The 20,254-nt window shown below is 43.8% G+C and overlaps 1 protein-coding gene across 1 annotated transcript in view; it reads left to right on the top strand.

Annotated features, from left to right (window-relative positions):
- The first annotated feature begins 2,669 nt into the window (after window positions 1-2,669).
- The window catches only part of dock8 (dedicator of cytokinesis 8), a 49,489-nt gene continuing 31,904 nt past the window's right edge, over window positions 2,670-20,254 (top strand). The window contains exons 1-8 of the mRNA XM_079160680.1: window positions 2,670-2,768; window positions 9,334-9,433; window positions 13,399-13,574; window positions 14,245-14,316; window positions 14,830-14,938; window positions 17,958-18,167; window positions 19,061-19,146; window positions 19,842-19,908. Of these exons, the coding sequence (XP_079016806.1) occupies window positions 2,716-2,768; window positions 9,334-9,433; window positions 13,399-13,574; window positions 14,245-14,316; window positions 14,830-14,938; window positions 17,958-18,167; window positions 19,061-19,146; window positions 19,842-19,908 (873 nt within the window). The 5' untranslated portion in view covers window positions 2,670-2,715. The remainder of the gene's footprint in view (window positions 2,769-9,333; window positions 9,434-13,398; window positions 13,575-14,244; window positions 14,317-14,829; window positions 14,939-17,957; window positions 18,168-19,060; window positions 19,147-19,841; window positions 19,909-20,254) is intronic.

The raw sequence follows: 20,254 nt of genomic DNA, 5'->3' as shown, positions 1-20,254 counted from the left end.
TTACAACAGGAAAGCTCAGGGTCAGCTGTATCATTTTGTCAATTCTTTGCAGATAGCTCATATAATTATATAAGCCGTCTTTATGTGCAAGATATGCTATGTGATGTATATTTTGTGGACTTAATGGAGGGACTACATATCAAACCTGGCCTTGGAGTCCCCCAGGAGGAGGAGGAGAGAAGTGGTCAGGGCGAAGGGCTTCCTTCAACCTGCTGCCGGGATAAGCAGTGGAAAACGGAGCAAAGAATGGAGATTACAACTGAAGCATAATGATTACAATTGCTTACAACTATTTTAACTAGCCTAGCTCATTTAGCCATTAAATGAAGCTTACTTGTCAAATGAAAAAGTATATCTTCTTAACACTGTTTTCACAGCAGGAGTTCAGCCTTTTATAGTAAGTTAAACACACGTTTAACCAATAATATGAATTATTATATCTTATAGATGTGAGTATTACAGGCCTGTCACAGGACACCCTTCTGAGATTACGCAAAAGCTTGTTGTGACAAAGGCTTGTTGTGCAATGCCTAAATGGGTATTGGTGGGAAATGGCTCCTTGTGACTTTCTACAAGATAATATATTTTAAAAAGAACAAAGGAAGTGAAAGTGTAAGTTTATCACTGCACAGCAAAATAATACAAACAGCAGAGAAGAAGGGACGCAGCTCGGTTGCAGTTGGTGCAAGAACAAGGAGAGGACTGACGATCAAGTGAGTGATAAGAAGACGTTTTATTTAAATCTTGTGGAATAATGGTGTTAGACCGCTATTCATGCTGACAACTATTTCCTGTCCAACTGGCTTTAAACCACAGTCCGTGCGTGAATTTTACCCGGTGAGATCCGGTTTGACTGCACCTTTGGGCCCTAGTAGCCCTGTCTGTTAGTTAGAAATGTGTTTGACTCAAAGCCCAAACTGTGATAAAGATGACATGGCATCTCCGGGTAGAAAGCTCCCGTCGGGCCCCTGTGCAAGAATGACATGCAAATGTGAAACAGCAAACACTTAATAAAACAGGAAGCGCCCAATGATGAGTGAACTGACCCTGAAATTGGTGGTTCCCCTTTAAACTCCCCCTCCACTCTAAAATGTGTTTTGCTTTTTATAACTTTACTTCCGTCTGAGCGTCACTGTGCAGAATGATGTCTGTGCAGAGTCTGACACCAACAGGCTGTTTTCACATGTATCTGTTGAAGTTTCTCTTTACTCACAATTCAGGAATTCTATTATACTGTTGTGGTATATATATAGGATAGTTGCAAACTATGTCAACATGAGAGTTCAGGCATCACATGCTATACTCTATTTATTTTACAGTTAACGTTACTAACTATCTCATGTACATAGATAGATAGACAGATAGATGGATAGATAGATAGATAGATAGATAGATAGATAGATAGATAGATACTTTATTAATCCCGCAAGCTATTAGTGCTCAGCTGTTCCTGCAGTCGGGGGTGGAGAGGGTAGTCCGGGTTATCCAGTACGGATACTAGTTTCTTCAGTGTCCTCCTCTCCACCACCTTTTCCAGAGTGTCCAGTTTGCAGCCAATGATGGAGCCGGCCTTCTTAACCAGTTTGTTAAGTCTGATGGTGTCTCCGGCTCCAATGCTGCTCCCCCAGCAGACTACAGAGTACATAGACTAATACAATAGTCAGTTAACATTAATAGTTAACATTTTGAGTTCCACAACAATCCTGTTTTAATGTGCTATGTATCTGTGTACAGCCTGCATGTGTTAGACGATTCGTTGTCCTGCAAACAGAATGGTTTTCCATTCCTTTTCCTTAAAAAGGCAAATAAGGCTGCAGCTTTTATTTGAAGGAGCACATTGATTGTGAGGAACAAAACATTTTCTCGGAACAAGTATTCTCACGTTTCAAAACACCAGACAGAAGCCTCCCATATCCTGCATATACGTTTTGTTCAGCAAGATAATCTTCACAAATGAATTCAACTTTAAATTGTTTGAAGCGTAAATGCAATCAAAGTAAAAACTAACTAACTATTTCACTAACTAAAATTCACCAGCATTGTATTTGCAATCGTAGTTTATGACAGTTTTGAGAACAAAATGTTAAAATATCTTCAGTCATCTAACCGAACTAACTCATTTTCTGGGTTTAGGACTCATTCCAGCAGTATTCTATCAGAAGAGCTTTAAACGAGGTGAGTCTATTTTTTTTATATTTGCTTGCAGTGTATAAATAAAATATGTCTTGAATCTTGATTTTACGTAAAATGTGTAACAACTATTAATTACTATTAACGCCCCTCAACAGAAACTGGATAGAGAGAGAGAGAGAGAGAGAGAGAGAGAGAGAGAGAGAGAGAGAGAGAGAGAGAGAGAGAGAGAGGGAAGAAAACTGAGACTGCTTGTAAACACAAAAGCTTATGTCGGCAGCGAGGGAGCGCGCGCGTTTTATCCAGATTGTCCCATCATCCCCTCCCACCCCTCGTGCCTCTCTCTCTCTCTCTCTCTCTCTCTCTCTCTCTGGCGCGCGCGCGCTCTCTCTCCTCTCTCTACGGGATGGCTCAAATCAAATGCGGAAGTTGACACCCAGGAAAGCCGCCACAACCAAGATGAGTGTTGACATGACAGTTGAGCTGTAGCGAGGAGACGTAGCGGCGCGTCGGTGACAGCGAGGCGGAGATAAACCGCAGGAAACACCGAAGCCAACGCCGCTGAACTGGACTTCAGACCCGCTCATGGCTTCTCTGAACAGCGCAGAGCGACGGGCTTTCGCTCTGAAAATCAACAGGTAACAGTGTCCCGTGGGTTAGCTCCGGTTGTTTTGGTATCAGGTTTAGTTTAAAGAGTGGATGCGAACTCGTGTTGGCTCCCGGGGGGAGGGAGAGGGGGAGGGAGGGAGGGAGGGAGCTCCGTCTTGACAGTTGGACAGGATTCAACAACGAAACAGGCAGCCACATGTTATGAATGTTAATGCTGCAGGTTAGTTTAAAAAGCCAGCCTGGAGGATACAAAAACAACTTTTTCTCCAACTTTCTCACAATAATAGTTAGAGGACATGGCTAACTTCTGGTTATAGTGACTATAGCCACGTGAGCAGTCATTTACACACAGTTAGCCTAACACTCAATGCTGAAGCTTCCACATTGACAAATCTGTATTTTACCAGTCTCATTTCCTCCCCACGAGGATGCTGACTCTATATTTATGGTGTCCAATATGATCATTTCCTGTGGTGAGTGAGGTCTGACTGGCCCCTTAGAGCTGCTGTACATGAGGAGGGATGTGGTCATAGTTCCTGCTGTGACACTGGCCAGGTGTGGAGGAAGTATGCACATGGAAGTCTATTGTGTACCTTGCCTCCGCTGTAGTGCGACTTATTAAAACAAATACACTTGTACTTCCTATGGTTAGCAGCACAAGCATCTATGGGCCTACTGTAAAGCTTCTCCAGGGAGAACAGAGTGAGTACTTGATGAACGCGTTGTGTGTGTGTGTGATCTTGCAGCAGTTTAACCTCATTCACATTGTAGATTTGATGTGGGGTTTGTTGTGGTCAGACTTGGAGGTGGTGGATGGAGTCATTTCTTTTCATAGTCCACGAGCAGCACTGTAATCCCCTTTGATCCTCTCTTTAAATCAGGTTCCTTGTTTCTGTAGCTGTACCATCTAAACCTTTTGTAACTTGGACGACAACAAATATTCACAAAATATTTTTGGACATTATGGAATTTAATGAATGACGCAAAAGTCATGCAAAATGTCTCCGAAAGTGGTTTAAAGTAGAGCAGCAAGTAGCGATGGCTAATTATTTTCTTGATTTGTTGTCAAAATGACGTCTTAGGAGTCTATGTTTTGTGCGACGGCAGTCTCCAACTATTCAAAAAGCAAATGTTTTGTTTTTAGTGTGAGTGTGAAATCCTCCATCCACCACCGCCACAGTGCTTGTACCGTTCCCTTGTTTTCATCAGCCAGGAGAAATCACGGCTCCGTGCTGTGCTGTGCAGAGCTGAGCTCAGCTGCTGAGGGATCTTGGGTCACAGTCTGGGCCCAGTGATGAGCCAGCAGAGGGGCTGGTTGATGGATGCTGTAGCAGAGCACCGGGCTGTGGAATGTGTGGTTGCAAAGTGTTAAACAGCCAGTACGAGATGATGCAAGAGACCATTCATACTCGTTGGTGGTGATTTCTCAGACTGTTGTAGTAGTAGTAGTAGTGAGGAAACTCTGTTGGTTTTTTAATGTGAAATCATTTTATATTGACACAGCAACCTTTGAAAACTATCTGAAAATATCACCATTTCTTATCATTTTGTGGTATTGTAATATAACACCACATGTTAGGCGCACAGAATAATGTCAATACCTCCTGGAAATGGACTCTGACTCTAAGGTGGGTCATTTTAGGTAGCGTACAAAAATAGACCAGACAATCAGTGTGATTTAGTTTCAGCATTTTTTGACTTATTTATGTTAGTGGACAGTTGAAAGGTGAGAAAATATGAGGAGGAGGGATGATATGCAACAAAGGTCTCATGACCAGACCCGCCGACATCGTGATTACATGCTCAGCGTCTTAAACACCTCGGCCAATTGGACGCCCCGATATGTAGAAACCTTGATGCAACATGCTTTGGTCGAGCAAACTGCAGACTTAGTTTATGAAGTGAAACAACCGAGATAAAGCCAGACGCAAACAAACCGCTCTGACAAAGAGGAACAGTTTGAAACAACATGTTACAGGCCGGAAAACCTCTTAACAAACTAATACGCCTCATATTTGTGGATTTGCTATTTCAGGGTTAAATTAATAAGCAATGTTCTTATATCCACCGTACGTTTTCTATACGAGCAGTTCCTCTCTCGATCTCTCTTATCAGGATGGAGTGTGAAGGAAATCCTGCACACTGTGGACACGAGACAGTGTGTTGCTCCGGGTTTCACTTCGCTTTTTTTTTTTTTTTTGTTCATGGCAGTTTTAAATCAGGAAACGTCTGTTTCTTAATAAGCACTTAAAAAGAGGAATGGAAAAGAGGTGTGACAATATGACAGTAACACTTGATGATGTTACTTACTAGCATATGGTAACAGGTGTGGGGACAGCTGTGGACGTGGGGCCGCCGTCGTTCAATCCTCCTTAACGGCAGGCGGACCCGGATTGAGTTACATCTGTATTTCCTGTGGGCTCTGCTTAATGACATCTGTTAACCCTCGTCGCTGTTGGTGGGCCTTTGAGTGATGGGGGGGGGGGGGGGGAGAACCCTTTTAGGTAAATGACTTGCCCTGTTATAGTTAAAGCATTTAAACTCTACTAGGATTTCTGCTTAAAGTCACTTTTCTTTCTGTCTTGGAGCCAAATGACTGCTTTGTGTTTATGCGTGCCTCCCTCTGACAGGAAGCTGAGTCGTGATGATGCTGATAGCAGCGAGACCCATTAAGTCTGGAGACATATGATAGTATGAGACACACAGTGGGGGCATCCCTTCGGTCCGCTTTCCTGCTCTTGTCATGTACACCACACACCACCTTTCCTGTGTTTCTTTTTGGCTCAGCTGAGGGAGAGAGGACTTATGGGGGGGGGGGGGTTTAGGCTATAACATGCAAGCCGAGGGAGCCACCCACCCTTGACTTGATGATAATAGGGATAATAGTGGACTGCCTGGTGAGCGTCATGTCATGAGTAAAATTATAGATTTGGCTATCTGAGGAGGAGGGGGGGGTATTAAACAGAAATGTAGCCACGAGAATCTTTGCAACTGCAGTTTTAGAGCGGGATTCAATCTGAGGAATGCTTGGTCAGAAATGCTGACAGGAACACACCATATGCACACACAGCAAGTGCAGGCCTGCCATAGACGGCATGACGTGACAAAAAGGGGCCAGTGTCTTTCTATAGAGAGGGCATGATAAAAGGTTTCGCCTCTCAAACATCACTCTCATCTTTTAGGATGTGCTCGTCAGCATGCTGCAATGTAACGACACTGTCAAACGGGACATGAAACAGCTGTTTGGCAGCTGGTGATATTCACATTAAATGACTGCACACAGCTTGAGGTCTGACAGCATCGCTGACAGATTAAGAGGTGTGTTTGATAGCTCATAAAGAGTTGAAGTAACGGGGTCACTCACAACGCTGCTTTGTCAAATGTTATTTCATTTGGATTAATGATGGAAACATTTCCGTGGCCTTTTGGCCTTTTTGTCATTCTCTGAATACGATAAAGTGTCTTTTCTATGCAGGATGATCTAATTATCACAGTGTGACAGCAGACATGCGGTCTGTGGTTATGACATCACAACCATCGATCCGTGGAGGAAACTATTAATATAGTCCTGGTCTGGTTAGTCTAACATGTTATTATATTCTACCTCCTGAATTCAAACTCTTATTACTGTGCTGTAGGCGTTCAGCTTAGCCTTTCATTTTGAATCGCGCGTGTACGATGCTCGGGAGTCTCTTTTATGCATTGCTCAATGGAGAGAGAGAGAGAGAGAGAGAGCAGCCGACACTGACTTTCTGATGCTGGGTCTGCTCATGTGTTATTCTGGGACAACATCATCACACTGAAAGCGTGGTGTTGATGAATGTGCCTCTCGGGGAATGCCACTACGGTCATTGTCGGAGATCTGAGGCCCTGTGACCTGATGAGGCAAACAAACCACAGAAGCTGCTCTCAACTTCAATAACAGCTGTTTTTACAGACCGGGTCAGACGTGATTGGAACAAGATGGAGTTTCTATGCTTCACTGAGCCTTTCCTATTCAGTCTTCTGGACCTTTCGTTCAACAATGGCCTCGGTCTCTGCGTCCTCTCAGCTGAAAGCTTTGCAGGTGTTGTTGACGTTCAAATATTTGATCCATGACAAGAATTCGTGTTCAGGCTTGGTGGTTGCACAAAGAAATGCATTATCAGGACGTTGCTTTATACTCGGTCGATGACACAAGCTGCTTTTGCTATAATTTCACCAAAATCCAAAGCCCTGCTTTTTTTTTTTGTCTTCCTGACAAAAGCAGCTTTGGTTTTATGTAACAGACGATGCCAAGACAGGGGCCCGATAAAGAGAATGACAGATGCTGTGACAAGCTGTGTGTCTGCTCGCGGTATGAAATAATGTCTGCTAGCGAGAGCTGACTGCTGTTTTACTTGCCTGGTATTTTTATCGACAGATCCTGAATGTGTGTCAGGGGTTTCGCAGGTAAACAGACAAGAGTGTGAATGTGTGTAAATGCAAACATCACGAACACAAAGTGTAAGTTTGGTAATGGTATGGGTTGGTTATGGCTTTGTCTCTCCAGTGGCAGTGAAAGATATAGAGGGCGGGCACTGCGTTAGTGGCGAAGTGGCTGTGGGCTCAGTCTGCACACAGGGTAGGGCATGTTTCTTTTGAAGTCAAGTTATGAGAAGGTTTTACGGGATTTAAATGGCCTCGGGTACAAGCTCAATGCACCCGTCTGCCCACAAGCCTGCAGCCGTATACAACATCGGCATCGCATGAATCTCAGCAGTAGCCTCTCACATGTCAAAGTGAAACACGCTAAAAACCAATCGGAGCAAACGGGAGGTGTCTGAGTCGACTACTCCTCTCCAGACACCTGCTGAGGTGAGGCAGTGAGGACTGTCGTTCCGTGTGTTGACCTGAAGCTTCCTGGAGCTTTAGTTTCTTAACTACAGCCCCCCTTTAAGCTCCACAGACTTACGTGATTTGACACATTGTAATACAAGGAGTTGCTCAGCTTATTCCTTTTTGAGACATTAGCGTAAAAAGCGGGCGTTTGAAGAGACTTGAGCTTGTTGATGCGCAGGTGAAAGGTGGGCTGCGTATGTGAGAGCCCTCAACAACCGATATCCATGTGCTGATGCATACGTACTGCTCCAAATACACCTGCTTAGTGTTTGTACGGAGCGGCCTTCAGGTGTTTGTGCAGTAAATACCTGCCCCCGCACCTCTCTGTTTGTTTGTGTGTGTGTGTGTGTGTGTGTTCACTGTGGAAGTCAGCATGCTTATGTGTGATGTAATATGCTTCACCAGATTAGTTTTTATTTCATGCCATTTGAGGCCACGAATTTACTTTCATTCTTGCAGCGTTGTGGGTGTTTAAACGACATCATTGAAGTAAAGCGCTGCTGCACTGCTGGACTTTGCTCTTTGTGTACATTTGTACACTGCTCTCCGACCCATGCCTCAACCTTTCCTGGCATACAGTTGTTGCACTGACTCAGCATGTTTTGTGATTGACAGGAGGGGCGGGAAAGTGTTGCCGGACTCGGTGTGTGGCCCCTTTTCAGATTGAACTGTAAAGTGTCAGAAACGCACGTGAAATGTAAAGCAGCTTTTTTATATTCCTGGAAAGCGAACTGCTTTGGCGATTGGGTGTTGCTGCAGAACTTTCAGTGATATTTGTTTTCAGATGTTTGCATAGAGCTCACAGACTTTTACAACATGCTCCATGACTCTGCAGCCTCGGTGCTTTTGACATGCGGGCATTGCGCTGGCGTTTATTGGTTTGTGGTGGTAATTAGTAACAGGGCTGTCGTAACAATGGCTGTGGGGACTTGATTAACCCAAGAGATTTACCACAGGGGGAGCAGTCGGGAATGTGACCCATTTACTTAAGTCTCTGCCCTCTAACTCTCCCCTGTGTGGCAATGTTACAGCAAACTGTTTTAGACACTGGCACACACAGACAATATGATGCATACAAATATGAACACACAAATAGTACACACACATGCTTGTGCACACAAAACTGGCCTTTCGTCGTTGAGCCGCAGAGAATAAAGCAGTCATTGTGCAGTTAGAGGGCTCAAATGATATGCTAGATTAATTGCAAAGGAACAGCGTCGCGTAGAGATGAAATGTGGGCAACAAATTGGGACACCAGCTTTGTTCTTGTCCTCCTCTGAGGGCTACAGGCTCGTACGCACCATCTCCAACAGCCCAATATATTTGAATACTACTCCATTCCTATGTCATGTTGATTTCCTGCTCAGTCTGACCCTTAAATCAGAACACCCTATTTACTCCACTGCCAGCCAGACAAAGCCTATACACAGCCAGCAGAGATGCGCTTCTGCAGAGAGCAAACAATCGTTTGAATGGAATCACCGTGACTGACCAATTCAAACTAATCCTGAGTGGGAACAATGGTGGAGTTGCTGTTGCATCTCTCATTAAGATACACTGTGTGCATGCATGTTGGGGGAATAGTACAAAAAGCTATGAGGTCGTAGACATTTCGATGTCCGTTTCTTTAGAAATATTAAATCAAATATGATATAATAGTGTTGTAAATATGATCCTCTCCCTCCTGAACACGAAACCTTATGAATCTCCATGTGTGTCCATGTTTCGTTCCAGGCACTCTTCTGCAGAGATCAGACGAAACTTCAGCGGGACCTACAGCTCTCAGCACAGCCGAACCAACTCCAACGCCTCGGCCGCAGCGTGCCTGAATGTGGTGAGCTCCCCTCTATGAAAAGAAAGAACTCAGTTATTTTCACCCGCCAGGTATTTGTCGCATTATCCCGGATATGTATATTCAATCATTCACAGCCACCTAGACAAAAAGGGATTAGTAGTCATTTGAATCTTGTGTTAGAAAGGAAAGTAAGCAACGGGAGAATTTATTTTGCCTAAATGTGAAAAAGCAGCAAACTTTGAAAAGGACAAATGTCCTTTTTTTGATGTACATAGCTACACATCCAACTGTCTAACATGTAAAGTGTGTTTTAAGGAGGTAAGCAGACTAAAGATGCAAAACTGTTAATACAACGCTGCTGCATTTAATACTAGTGATGTGATGCTATTTGATGAGAAACTCTGTGACCTGGAGGTCAGCGCTGTGGTTTCCTCTAACGCTGCACTCACACAGCTTTAGTGTTTACGCTCACACCACCAAAGGGCTGTAAGCAAATCTTCTTCACATCCACTTTACTGTCATTAGTGCTGAGAATGTCCGACTCGGTGTGGTGTGTAGTCTCGAAGATTATAATTTGAATCATCGACATTTCTGCTACACTTACTGCTTTTGCAAAAAAAACAACATCTGTCTACATTTCTACAAAAGAGCTGAGTTTATATAAGAAAGAGTATTTCGTCCTCTTACAATAGATGAGATGAGGACTTAGCCGCGGCTTAAAAGTGGGCTGACACTGCCTGTAACCTAGTACCTCTTAGTTTCTGCAGAGATTTATATAATGAACACCGTTAGACGGGTTGTTTTCTTGCCTCTTCAGTTGAAGCCTAGCAGACAGTTGTTGAGTGATTCCCGCTCTCTCTCTCTCTTTCTCTCTCTCTCTCTCCCTCTCCCTCTCTCAAGTCGACAGAACGATGCTCGGTAATCCTTTGCAGGGATTTGTTCCCACTACTCTGCTAGTCTCTCAGTGGTACCCTCTGAACTTCTGTCTCTGCCTCCCAGATTCATCTCTTCTTCTGTCAGTCTTCCTGCCTTTCTTTTCTATTCCTGTCTTTCCCTCACATTTCTTCTCTCTCTCTCTCTCTCTCTCTCTCTCTCTCTCTCTCTCTCTCTGCCGCCCTACATCTCTCTCCATTTTAAGTTTCCTAAAGCTCTCAGGCGCTAAGTCTCCTGACATATCTGTGTGCATGGCTAACTGAGCCGCGGCCTTTTTGATACTTAGCCAGTGATGATCCTTGAGCTCGTCAGCTGACGAGGCTTGAGGAGGAGTACTTGGACCGTCCATCCCGCCCCGGTTTGTGGCATGCAACCCGGTTAATCTCTAACCTGCTTGGGATGTGGGTCAGTGCCTTGGCTACCGACGGGGCCTGCTTACCTTGCAGCTTACATAGGCAAGTCTTTAATATGGCTGGATTTGGGATGCGGGAGAGCGGTTTTAATACTATAATCTCCGGGATGATAGTTTCCCATTATTCAGCAGTCGAGTCTAGCACATGGGTGAAGGAGAGATGTTTGTTGAGAGGAGGAGGAGGGAGGATCACTTAGTCGATTATCATAATTCTCCCTCTCTATTACTCTCCTGCTATTTTACTGCCTAAATATGAGGAATGTCGACTAATCGGCGTTGTCGGTGTCATATACAAATTGAGAGATTAAGAGGAAAAGCCGCATGTCTGCTGCTCCCTTTTGTATGTGTGCATAAGCAGCATGCACACGTGTGTGTGTGTGTCTGTAGTTTCTGTTCCTGTCTGTTGAAACACCGGTTGATGGAGGGACGCCTTGCTTGATGTCACTTCCTCTAATGTCTTGCGGTTTCCACTGCAAGAAGCTTTGCCTCGAACTGCTGTCAAAACTTCTTGTTGGTTCAAACAGTCAGGCTCAGCTTCTACTAAAAGCTATAAACACCTCTTCCTCTTTTGGTATCGCCGATTGTTTCCTCCCAGATCTCCCAGAGTTCTTGAGCTTCTAGGAATATGAGCATCAACTTAAAGAGGATCCGTGCACCGCGTTGTGGCTTAGTTTTAGCAAAAAAGTAGTTAGTTGCCGTCAGTAGGTGCACACTGTAGGTTCCCATTTCCGCAGAGCGCCATTTTGTTCGCTTCCTTTTTTTTTGGTTCAGTTTTCAGATTTGCGCTGGGTAAGTCTCCAATCTCCTTATGAACACGGCTGCTGTTTAGAGATACTTGAGAATGAGGTTATTGGTAAAGTTGATTGTCTTAAACATGGTTATTCAGGTCACATGGGGCAATACTTTGGAGGGACAGTGTTTGTCATGACTTCTTTACGTGTCTGTGTTCCGCCCCCGCTCATCTTGTCCGATGCACATTGAGAACAGTGTTGTTTGATGTTTTTTTTTTTTAAATGGATACATTTTACGCAAATAAGGCTCCAATAGTGATTACCGATATTGATTTAAAAAATATGTAAAGCTTGTTTTATTCATTTATCGTTGCATGTGTCTGCACAGAATTATACCCGTTGAAGAAGGAAGCAGGTAATAAAATAATAAATAGAGAAGTTGCAAAGGCGCCGCTTTTAAAATACAAAACAAAAAAATGAAGTAAGCGGAAAAGAAACTACTCTGTCTGTTGTTTCTTACGACCTACTCTCATGACTCCACAGAGCAGGCGTTGATCAGACGCATGCATAGATTTGCATTCATTTGTTTTCGTTAGCCTCCACACTAGAGGAGAAGAAGAGGCCACGTTACAGTGATTGTTTGAACTTTGAGGCAGAGAGCCGGAGAAGTGCACATAATCATAATGGAGAAGGCCGCCACTGCAGAGGCGCTGTTAAAGATCACGCCTCCTCTATAGAGAGGAGGCGTCGGAGGTTTCATCTGCATTGTAGACCCGTCATTTAGCATGATAATGATACAGTCGCTCCATCTGGCCGTCCGTGTGTTCCTGCTTACTTGCGTTGCACGCTGATACTCACCCATGTGGCAGAGAAAAATATCCCTTCGGGTGAATTGATGTGCAAAAACATGTCTGGAATTTGCTCTGCTTTTGAGTACAGCAGTGATTAGTCCTCTGTGTGTACATATTATCTGTTAGTTGGTATGACGGTGGCTGGCTTCTCTCTGTCTCCTGTACACACACGTTCTCTCACATTCACACACTACCTGTTTGTCATGCAAACACTTCCTGTGTGGGACGGTGTGCACCATTAAAAGCTTAAATCTTCTTTTTGGATAGCGCTAAGGCACATTTTCCTCTCTGAACACTTTGCTTTGTATATCTTGAGAGACTTTGACAAATCCTTGATGATCTAGGAATCTTTCCGTAGGATATTGTGATTTTAAATCCAGGCTTTTGCCTAAATCAGCTGCACAGCCTGCCGACTGTAATCAGATTGGAGGTGTGCCCAGTCTGCTGCCACTTTTCACAGAAACACCTGCTCCATGAAGGTTCCCAGCTCCCGTCTGTGGAGCCGGCCCGGGTGTTATCTCATCGCTTGTGTTGTGTTTTTTTTTCCTTTCAGCGCTCTCTAATGATGAAAAGTGTGTCTGTTCTTCCCCTTGGAGTGCCAGTGGGAATTTGTCCCACTGTGTGCACTGATGGTTTGAACAATATGTACTGATTCCAAGACCCAAATGGAGATTTCAGCCCGTTTGCACTGTACATAAAAGTGATTACAGCTTTGCCTTTGATCTGCTGGAGCTCTGGAGGTTGATAAGAGTTTTTGTCTAAAAATAGGTTCACAGAAATAATGTCCTTGCTGTCTTATACAGACCAGTTTGTTCCAGTTTCTATTTTAGTTTGTGCTCCAGTCTTTTATTCCACTACAGGTATGAGGTATTAGAAAAATAGTCATGATTCAACATGTCTGGTCCCACCTCTCTTCCATTCTTTTCTTTTTCTTCAGTACAGTTAATATTTACTCTTAAGAGGTTCTCCACTCTATACGGATCCTTAAACTGCACTTTAGCCAATACGTCCTCATATTGTGATATTTTGTTGCTGTGTGGCCTAATTCCCCCCTCCCTCCATCCCTTCACTATGCAGCCTCAGTCGTATGAAGCGGTGGAGCCCTTGGACCTGGAGGAATACCTGATGTCACAGTTAAGAAGTGGAGACTCGGCCCTGATGCAGGAACTTGGAGACTTCCCTGATGATGACCTGAAGGTGGAGCAGGTGGAGAAGGAGTGTCGCACTGTTAGACACTCTGTCCCCGAAGATGGGTGAGTCACAGGAAATCTGACAATCCTCCCACTCTGATTATAAAAACATGAAATCGCCATGCGTTTAGACCTTTTTGTTGAAGAAAATAACCAGAAGAAATAGTGAAGAATGATTACATAAACTGTTTCACTGCATTGTCAGTTCTCAAGTCCATCTAGGAACATACTCTTTAATATTTATACGTAACATCTAACAACTTTTGAAATATTGAAAATGTGAAAGTTACGACAAGCTTCTTTGCAAAAAAGATGAACAGAAATAAAGTATAACTTGGGATTAACAAATAGGACAGAAGATCAGAAGCCGACGAGTTGAATATAGTTCTAAAATAATTTCTTTATTTAGTCATACATACTGTGTGTGTAGAGCTAAACGATGTTCGCTGGGATTCATAGATCTTAGGAGAATCTATGCCATAGCAGAATAAGTAGCAGTTACAATGTCAGAGGACGTGTTTTTAAAATACCTCCGATGTCGTCACTCTGAAGTTATTCTGCCAACACGTGCTGTCTAAGCTCATTCAGAGCATTCACTTGTTCTGCACCTTGACCATGAAGTACAGATTAAGATAGAGGAGGAATGTAAAGTTTCCAGTTGTCTGTGAATGTTTGCATGCTTGTGGGCTCGAGAATGTGTGTCGTCTCATCCTCCTCATCCCTCTCTTTGTAGACTGGAGTTGGATCCACATGTGAGAGACTGCGTGAAGAGCTACATTCAGCCGTGGCTTTTGGTCTCCAGAAGGTAAACCGTCTCCCAGAGAACAACGGTTACAATATTCAGGACGCTCAGAGCGGTAGAGCTCATGTTTTCACACATACCTTGACAGATACCTCGTTGGAGTTTACAATTTAGAAATGGAATGCTAGATGTACTCCAAGCTGCAGTATTTTAACTAAAGAGCTCCAAAATAACAGAAAAAATGCCCTCGCTGGTATCTCAGCCGTCACACTGAGCAACAGGTGCCAACTGTCTGAGAAGTTGAACGTGTCAGTGAAACAGGAAAAAGGAGGCCTGAGAGAGCCGGGTAAACATTAAACACTAGGAGCTCCTATCTGATACATTGTAGTGCTCTCTTTATCTCTCTCTCTCTCCCACACACACACACTCACATGCAAACTCACATACACTTTGTTGCGTAAGGCTTCTGTTTTTGTTGTTTGATCTGGTTTGATTAGAAGGGGTTAGTTTACTTTTATGTGTGTGTGTGTCTATGTCGTTAACCTGGTGTGTGTGTGTGTGTGTGTGTGTGTGTAGGTGCCAGGGCGATGGCTTGAGTGCGTACTCGGAGCGGGAAGGGCTACACAAACTCCTTCGGAAACAGACCTTTGAGTCCGACGTCGAGCCAGACAACCAGCAGAAGCCAGTAAGAAACACAAACACAGCCGACATACACAGACCAATAAAAGAGAAGTATTCACAAAGCCTTCTTCAGAGCCGGTCTTGTGCGGTGTGGTGTGCAGCGTAGACACACTGACTGAAGGGGGGAAAGAAGTGAAGAATTGTTCCAGTCCTGTCTTTAACCATTCTTAAGACCTGTCTTGCTGCTGCTGTGTCAGTCTACTGTTTTATCAGATCATCAGGGGATTATTGTATTTTGGCAGATTATCTTAATTTAGCAGAAATTCTAGTAGCCTGGATTTATCCAAAATTTAAAAATCCCAAATTAGCATTTTTTCTTCTTTATCTTCTCTTGTTTGTGTTCTGATTAAACAAACAAAATACAGTGTGGTTTGCCCCGGTAGCCTAATGGGTAGGATGCGTTTAAAAAAAAAAAAAAAAAAAAAAAGCAAAAAATAAACACATTAGTTATTGATTGGTGATGTTTAGAGGTGCTGGTATGTGAAAGCCATGCCACAATAACATCCTCCCTGCTCTTTACTTTCCTCACAAACATAAGGCCGGTACAGATCTCCTAATCCAAAAATCTGCAAGAAAGCAAATAAGTGCATTTCCCAAAATGTCAAACTCCGAAGCAGAACTACAAAATGAGCTTCGTCCTTGAATGCAAATATGTTGCACATAGTTTAAGTATCTTTAGTGAGAGGGAAGTCCTTAAGTGAGAGCAGCAGTCCATACTGATCAAGGCTTGAGAGACGATCTGGATCCTGGATGTGTAATGTGAGGGAGGAGTGGGAGACTGGGCTCGGGGCGCGTTAATAGTGCACACAACGGTGTTTTGTTATTCCTGCCACTCTTTCCCCTGCAGCGAGTCTTTCAAGTTGACTCTGCCTGGCGTGCACGGAACTAAACCTGAATATTATTAATTCTAACTCTTGTAACCTCTGTGTGTTTAGCTTCACAATTGAGGAGATGTTGTGGTTGAATATGTGGTTTTAATTTTGTTTATGTTCTACTCGACACGTTTTTTCGAATCGGCAGCTTACGTCTGCATGCCTCAGTCTTTTACTTTCATCACGGATCCCTGCCTCAGTAGTCGACTGGCATTATTTGGAGCCAAGTTCCCATCCTCTCTCACTTCCCTCTCTCCAGCTCTTTTGTCTCACCGGGGCCAAAGCCCTAGCTCCCAGCATCAGGCAGTCCCAGCCAATCCAAGTCCCAGTCAGCGCCACTCCCAGCCGTCCCTCACCACCAGCCAGTCTCACCAGCCCCCCCTCCTGTCACCCCATCCTTGCCAATTCTGGTTAATCACCCCAACCAAAAGGCCCTTATTACCGCTGCGGGCTTCCCATGAGCTACATGCCAGAAAGAGAGTGACAGGGAGGGGGGAAGAGAGGGAAAGAACGGCCCCATTGTGATGGTCCCTCGGAGCCCCAACAGGGTGAAGCTTCACCGGGGTGGACGCTCGGTCCGTCCTTGCCAGTGGTTTGAGAGCTGGGATGTGAGACTCATGGATGATGGGAATGAAAGAGACAAGAAGGATGTAGAATGGGAGCAGCGAGGTTATGCCCTGCCCTGTAGCAGAGTCTGACTAATTCTATATGGTGCCAGTCTGAGAGACCTCCGAGGCTCCAATCAGTTAACGTTAACACAGTTTAATGGTAATCTGTTTCTAAACATGAGTTAAAGGTTCTTTCTAGCTCTGGATATGTTAAATATCACTTGAGATAATGTGGTTTTGTGCTTGACTTTAAGCCACAGAGTAAAAAAAAATAAGTATTTTATAAGCTTTTGCTTCCTTTTCCCCAGAGTCAGAGGATTTTAAAGCTAGGATGGTTTCTGTTAATGTCGGAGTTTGGATGTATTTGTAGAAGGTGCTTGAGGTTGGTGGCATCAATACATTGACACTCACCAAAGGTATGAATTCTGTATATTTTAAACAACACAGAAGAAAACAAGGTGGAGCTCTCAGAAGCCAAAGGGCAACATAAATATTTTACAGCAGAAGACGTCTTTTGTGCATATCTCCGGCTTGATTCACTTTACTTCAGGGCATCTGAGAGGTACATTTACATATCACACTGCTATGCTCACTTAGTTAATTCATTTATTTTCCAACAGGCCTGTGTTGTTGCTGGCAGGGCCTTTGGATGTCAGAAATATGCAGCATCTTTGCAAGCTTGTTCTCCATGGCTGTTGTTGCTCTGCGTCAGCAGTGAGCCTCTTTGCTTCTGCTGGGAGAGCTCTGATTACACAACTCCATCAGCTAATGTACAACGCATCAATATCACTAGTGACGAGTAAGTCATACCACCCTATTGTATGACAGAATGACCTTATATCCCACATTAGATGCACACACACACGTGTATCTAACTGTGAAAATACAGCAAGAAAGCTGCGTGTTTATAACGCAGATGGCAGCAGCTGTCGCTCCACTCTCTGTAGCATACAGTGAACATGAACATGAGCGATGTTGTTGTGTGTTGTCTACATTAAGTAAGCCTTGATCAGGCAAAAACACACAGGAGACTGTTATTGTCTCTGGGCCAAAACAGAAAACTGTCTAGACTGCGTAAATGCCTGTTAGCTGCTTGTTGTGTCTGCTGAGAACATGGCGGCTGCGTTTCCAATGTACTCGATGTTGTCGGCAGTTCGTAAAATGCTGTGGACGTATACAGTTGATGATTTGTGGTCATACATTTGAGTTTAGGTGGATTTAGCCGTGGGGCAACAGTTCAATGGGGTTGTAGAGTATGGATGCCTTTCTTTCCTGTTTACTCAAACCCCATAATAATAAAGTTTACATGGAGGAAGAACAGGCTTTGTCCAAATATCCATTAATATGGTATCCCTTACCCTGCACCCAATTTCATTAATGTCTCTCTAAATAACATCCCTCTGGATATTCTGCCTTAATACCCCTTTATTTTGCTCAGCCTTTGTTTATTCTCCTCCCGCTCACATTTCATTCCCCTCACCCTATTCCCTTCGGTCCTCCCCCACCTCTAACCCCTTACCCTCTCTTTCTGTCTTTGCCCCAGGTCAAGTCTCCAACACTAGCGGGGCTGAGTAATGACTCTAACCGCACACTGACCTCCTCCGACTTTAACTTGCGGTGTTTGACCCCGGACCAGAGAGTGGAGGGGCTGCTGGCCTTCAGCAGCCACGAGGAGCTAGACCGCTTCAACCAGGAGGCACGGCACGGGAACAGACACCCCGAGCTCTTTGCTCTGTACCCACCAGCCGACGAGGTGAGATATGGAGAGAGTTGGTCCTCTTGCGCTGTAGTGCAAGAGGACCAATATGGGTGCATATGGGAACCATGTGTGTAAAGGTTGGTCTGTCACTGTTAAGAAGGCATACGCACCAAGATGCGGACTAATGTGAGCGTCAATACAAAATTGTTCAAGTCATAAAACTCCTCTCCAACGTACATACAAACATGCTTTATGTTTTCAGCTCATCAGGTCATATGAGGTTGTCTCTGGTTTCTTTATATACAGTCAATCAATATCTATAAAACATGCCAGACATGTTAACAACATTACAATAATCTTTTTACCATAGAAAACCTTCTTTGAAAGTATTTTTTAAATTCTTTACAGAGTTGAAGTTTTGCTTATTGTGATACTGGATATCTTAGGATTTTTGACTGTTGGTCAGACAAAACAAGCTATTTTAAGACGTCACCTTGTGCTCTGGGATATTTACATTTCTCAATTTTCTGGCATTTTATCAACTAAATGAAAAATAATCTGCAGATGAATCTATTATGACATGTATTTGCACCCCTTCTCCCGCTGTGTTCCCTATATAAATGGACTTTAAAGTACAAAAAGCCTTTGAACAATATTTATGTTTTTTTTTGGGAAGTTGCAGACACGACTCTAATGGGACCACTATTAATAAGAGGGGAAAATATATATTTTAAAGAGCATCACCAGTTTACATCTCTCTTGGCTGTAAATTGATTTACTTCTACACCTTGTTGACACTTTAAAAGTTTTACATTCTGTGTTTTAAAAACATTTAATGTCCCCCCCCCCCCCAATTCATAAACACCAGTGAATCTTGTTTAAGATCCTAACTAAATCTCCAAATGTAACAACATGGTTTGAAAACGTTCTCTGCTTTTGTGCTCCAGGAAGATGCAGTGGAGATCCGGCCCATCCCTGACTGCCCCAAAGAACACACTGGAGACCGCATCCTGATCCGATGCCAGGCCATCAAGTATGTCATACATTTTCATAATACTGTAGGAGGAGAGGGGGGGGGGGGATTTAAACAGCTGCCCTAAGTTGGACAAGGAACCATCAGTTAGCTGTGTTCAAGGGAAATTACTCCTACACCCCCTAGTTTATGAAAATGACCTTTTGCGAAGCATTCAACATACAGTACATTGTTGTCTGTCACATCTGATCATGACTTAAAAGTCCGAGTCGTTGTTTCAAAAAGGCTTGCGGTAGATGTGACGGACAGCGCAGTATGGGAGAGTGGAGGAGGGCTGAGCTGTACAGTGGCTGCTGTTCTTCTCCTGAAAGCCCCCGTCCCTCCCTCTCTCTCTGGGACTTTATCTCTTTCTCTTCATTTCTATCATTCATGCACACAAACACACACACAGTTGCTCTGCATTTCACCCTTGATCTCACTCGTTCTTCTTGCATCCCATAAAAAACTGCCAAATCTTTTAGTTGAACTCACTTCTCCTCTTGCAGTGGTTTGGCACCTTCAGCCCCCATCCTTTAACCCTCAGTTCAGACCTATTATCCCTTACTGTGCTAAATGTTCTACAACAATAATCTACGGGAATAGAAAAGGAAACAATAGAATAGGAATAACCAGAGCACTAATGTTGAGTATGTTAAATATCTGTCTCTCTTGCCATCATTCACTGAGTAATGTCCTTTTCCTCTTTGGCTTCATAGGTTTGAGGTTGACATTGAGCCCATATTTGCCACCATGGCCTTGTACGACCTGAAAGAGAAGAAAAAGGTAAGAACACATTGCTTCACGGTAGTCCTTACAATTTCTCTCGTTGACTAAAAGCATGTCATGACTTATGTCCTGGAAACTTGTGTTCACCTTGCCACAAGCAATTCGGGGATAGGACAAAATTACAAACCTCTTACAGCACATTAGCCCGGCAGTAAATGCTAGTTTGGCGAGGCTCATTATGTGTGTTTGTTGTGGAGATAGTCAGAGTGTTTGGCCTACCTGTGATCACTGGTTCTCTGTTGTTGAGACTCTTTACCTTGCTATATTACACAGTTCATGGTGTTTGTGGCCGATGCATCAGTTATTGTGACGGCAACAATGGGGAAATCCCAACAAAGGTGAT

Source organism: Pholis gunnellus (genome assembly GCF_910591455.1).
Source record: "Pholis gunnellus genome assembly, chromosome: 6".
Lineage (NCBI taxonomy): Eukaryota > Metazoa > Chordata > Actinopteri > Perciformes > Pholidae > Pholis > Pholis gunnellus.
Note: the sequence above shows the minus strand (reverse complement) of the source record. Positions and strands in the feature narration are given on the sequence as shown.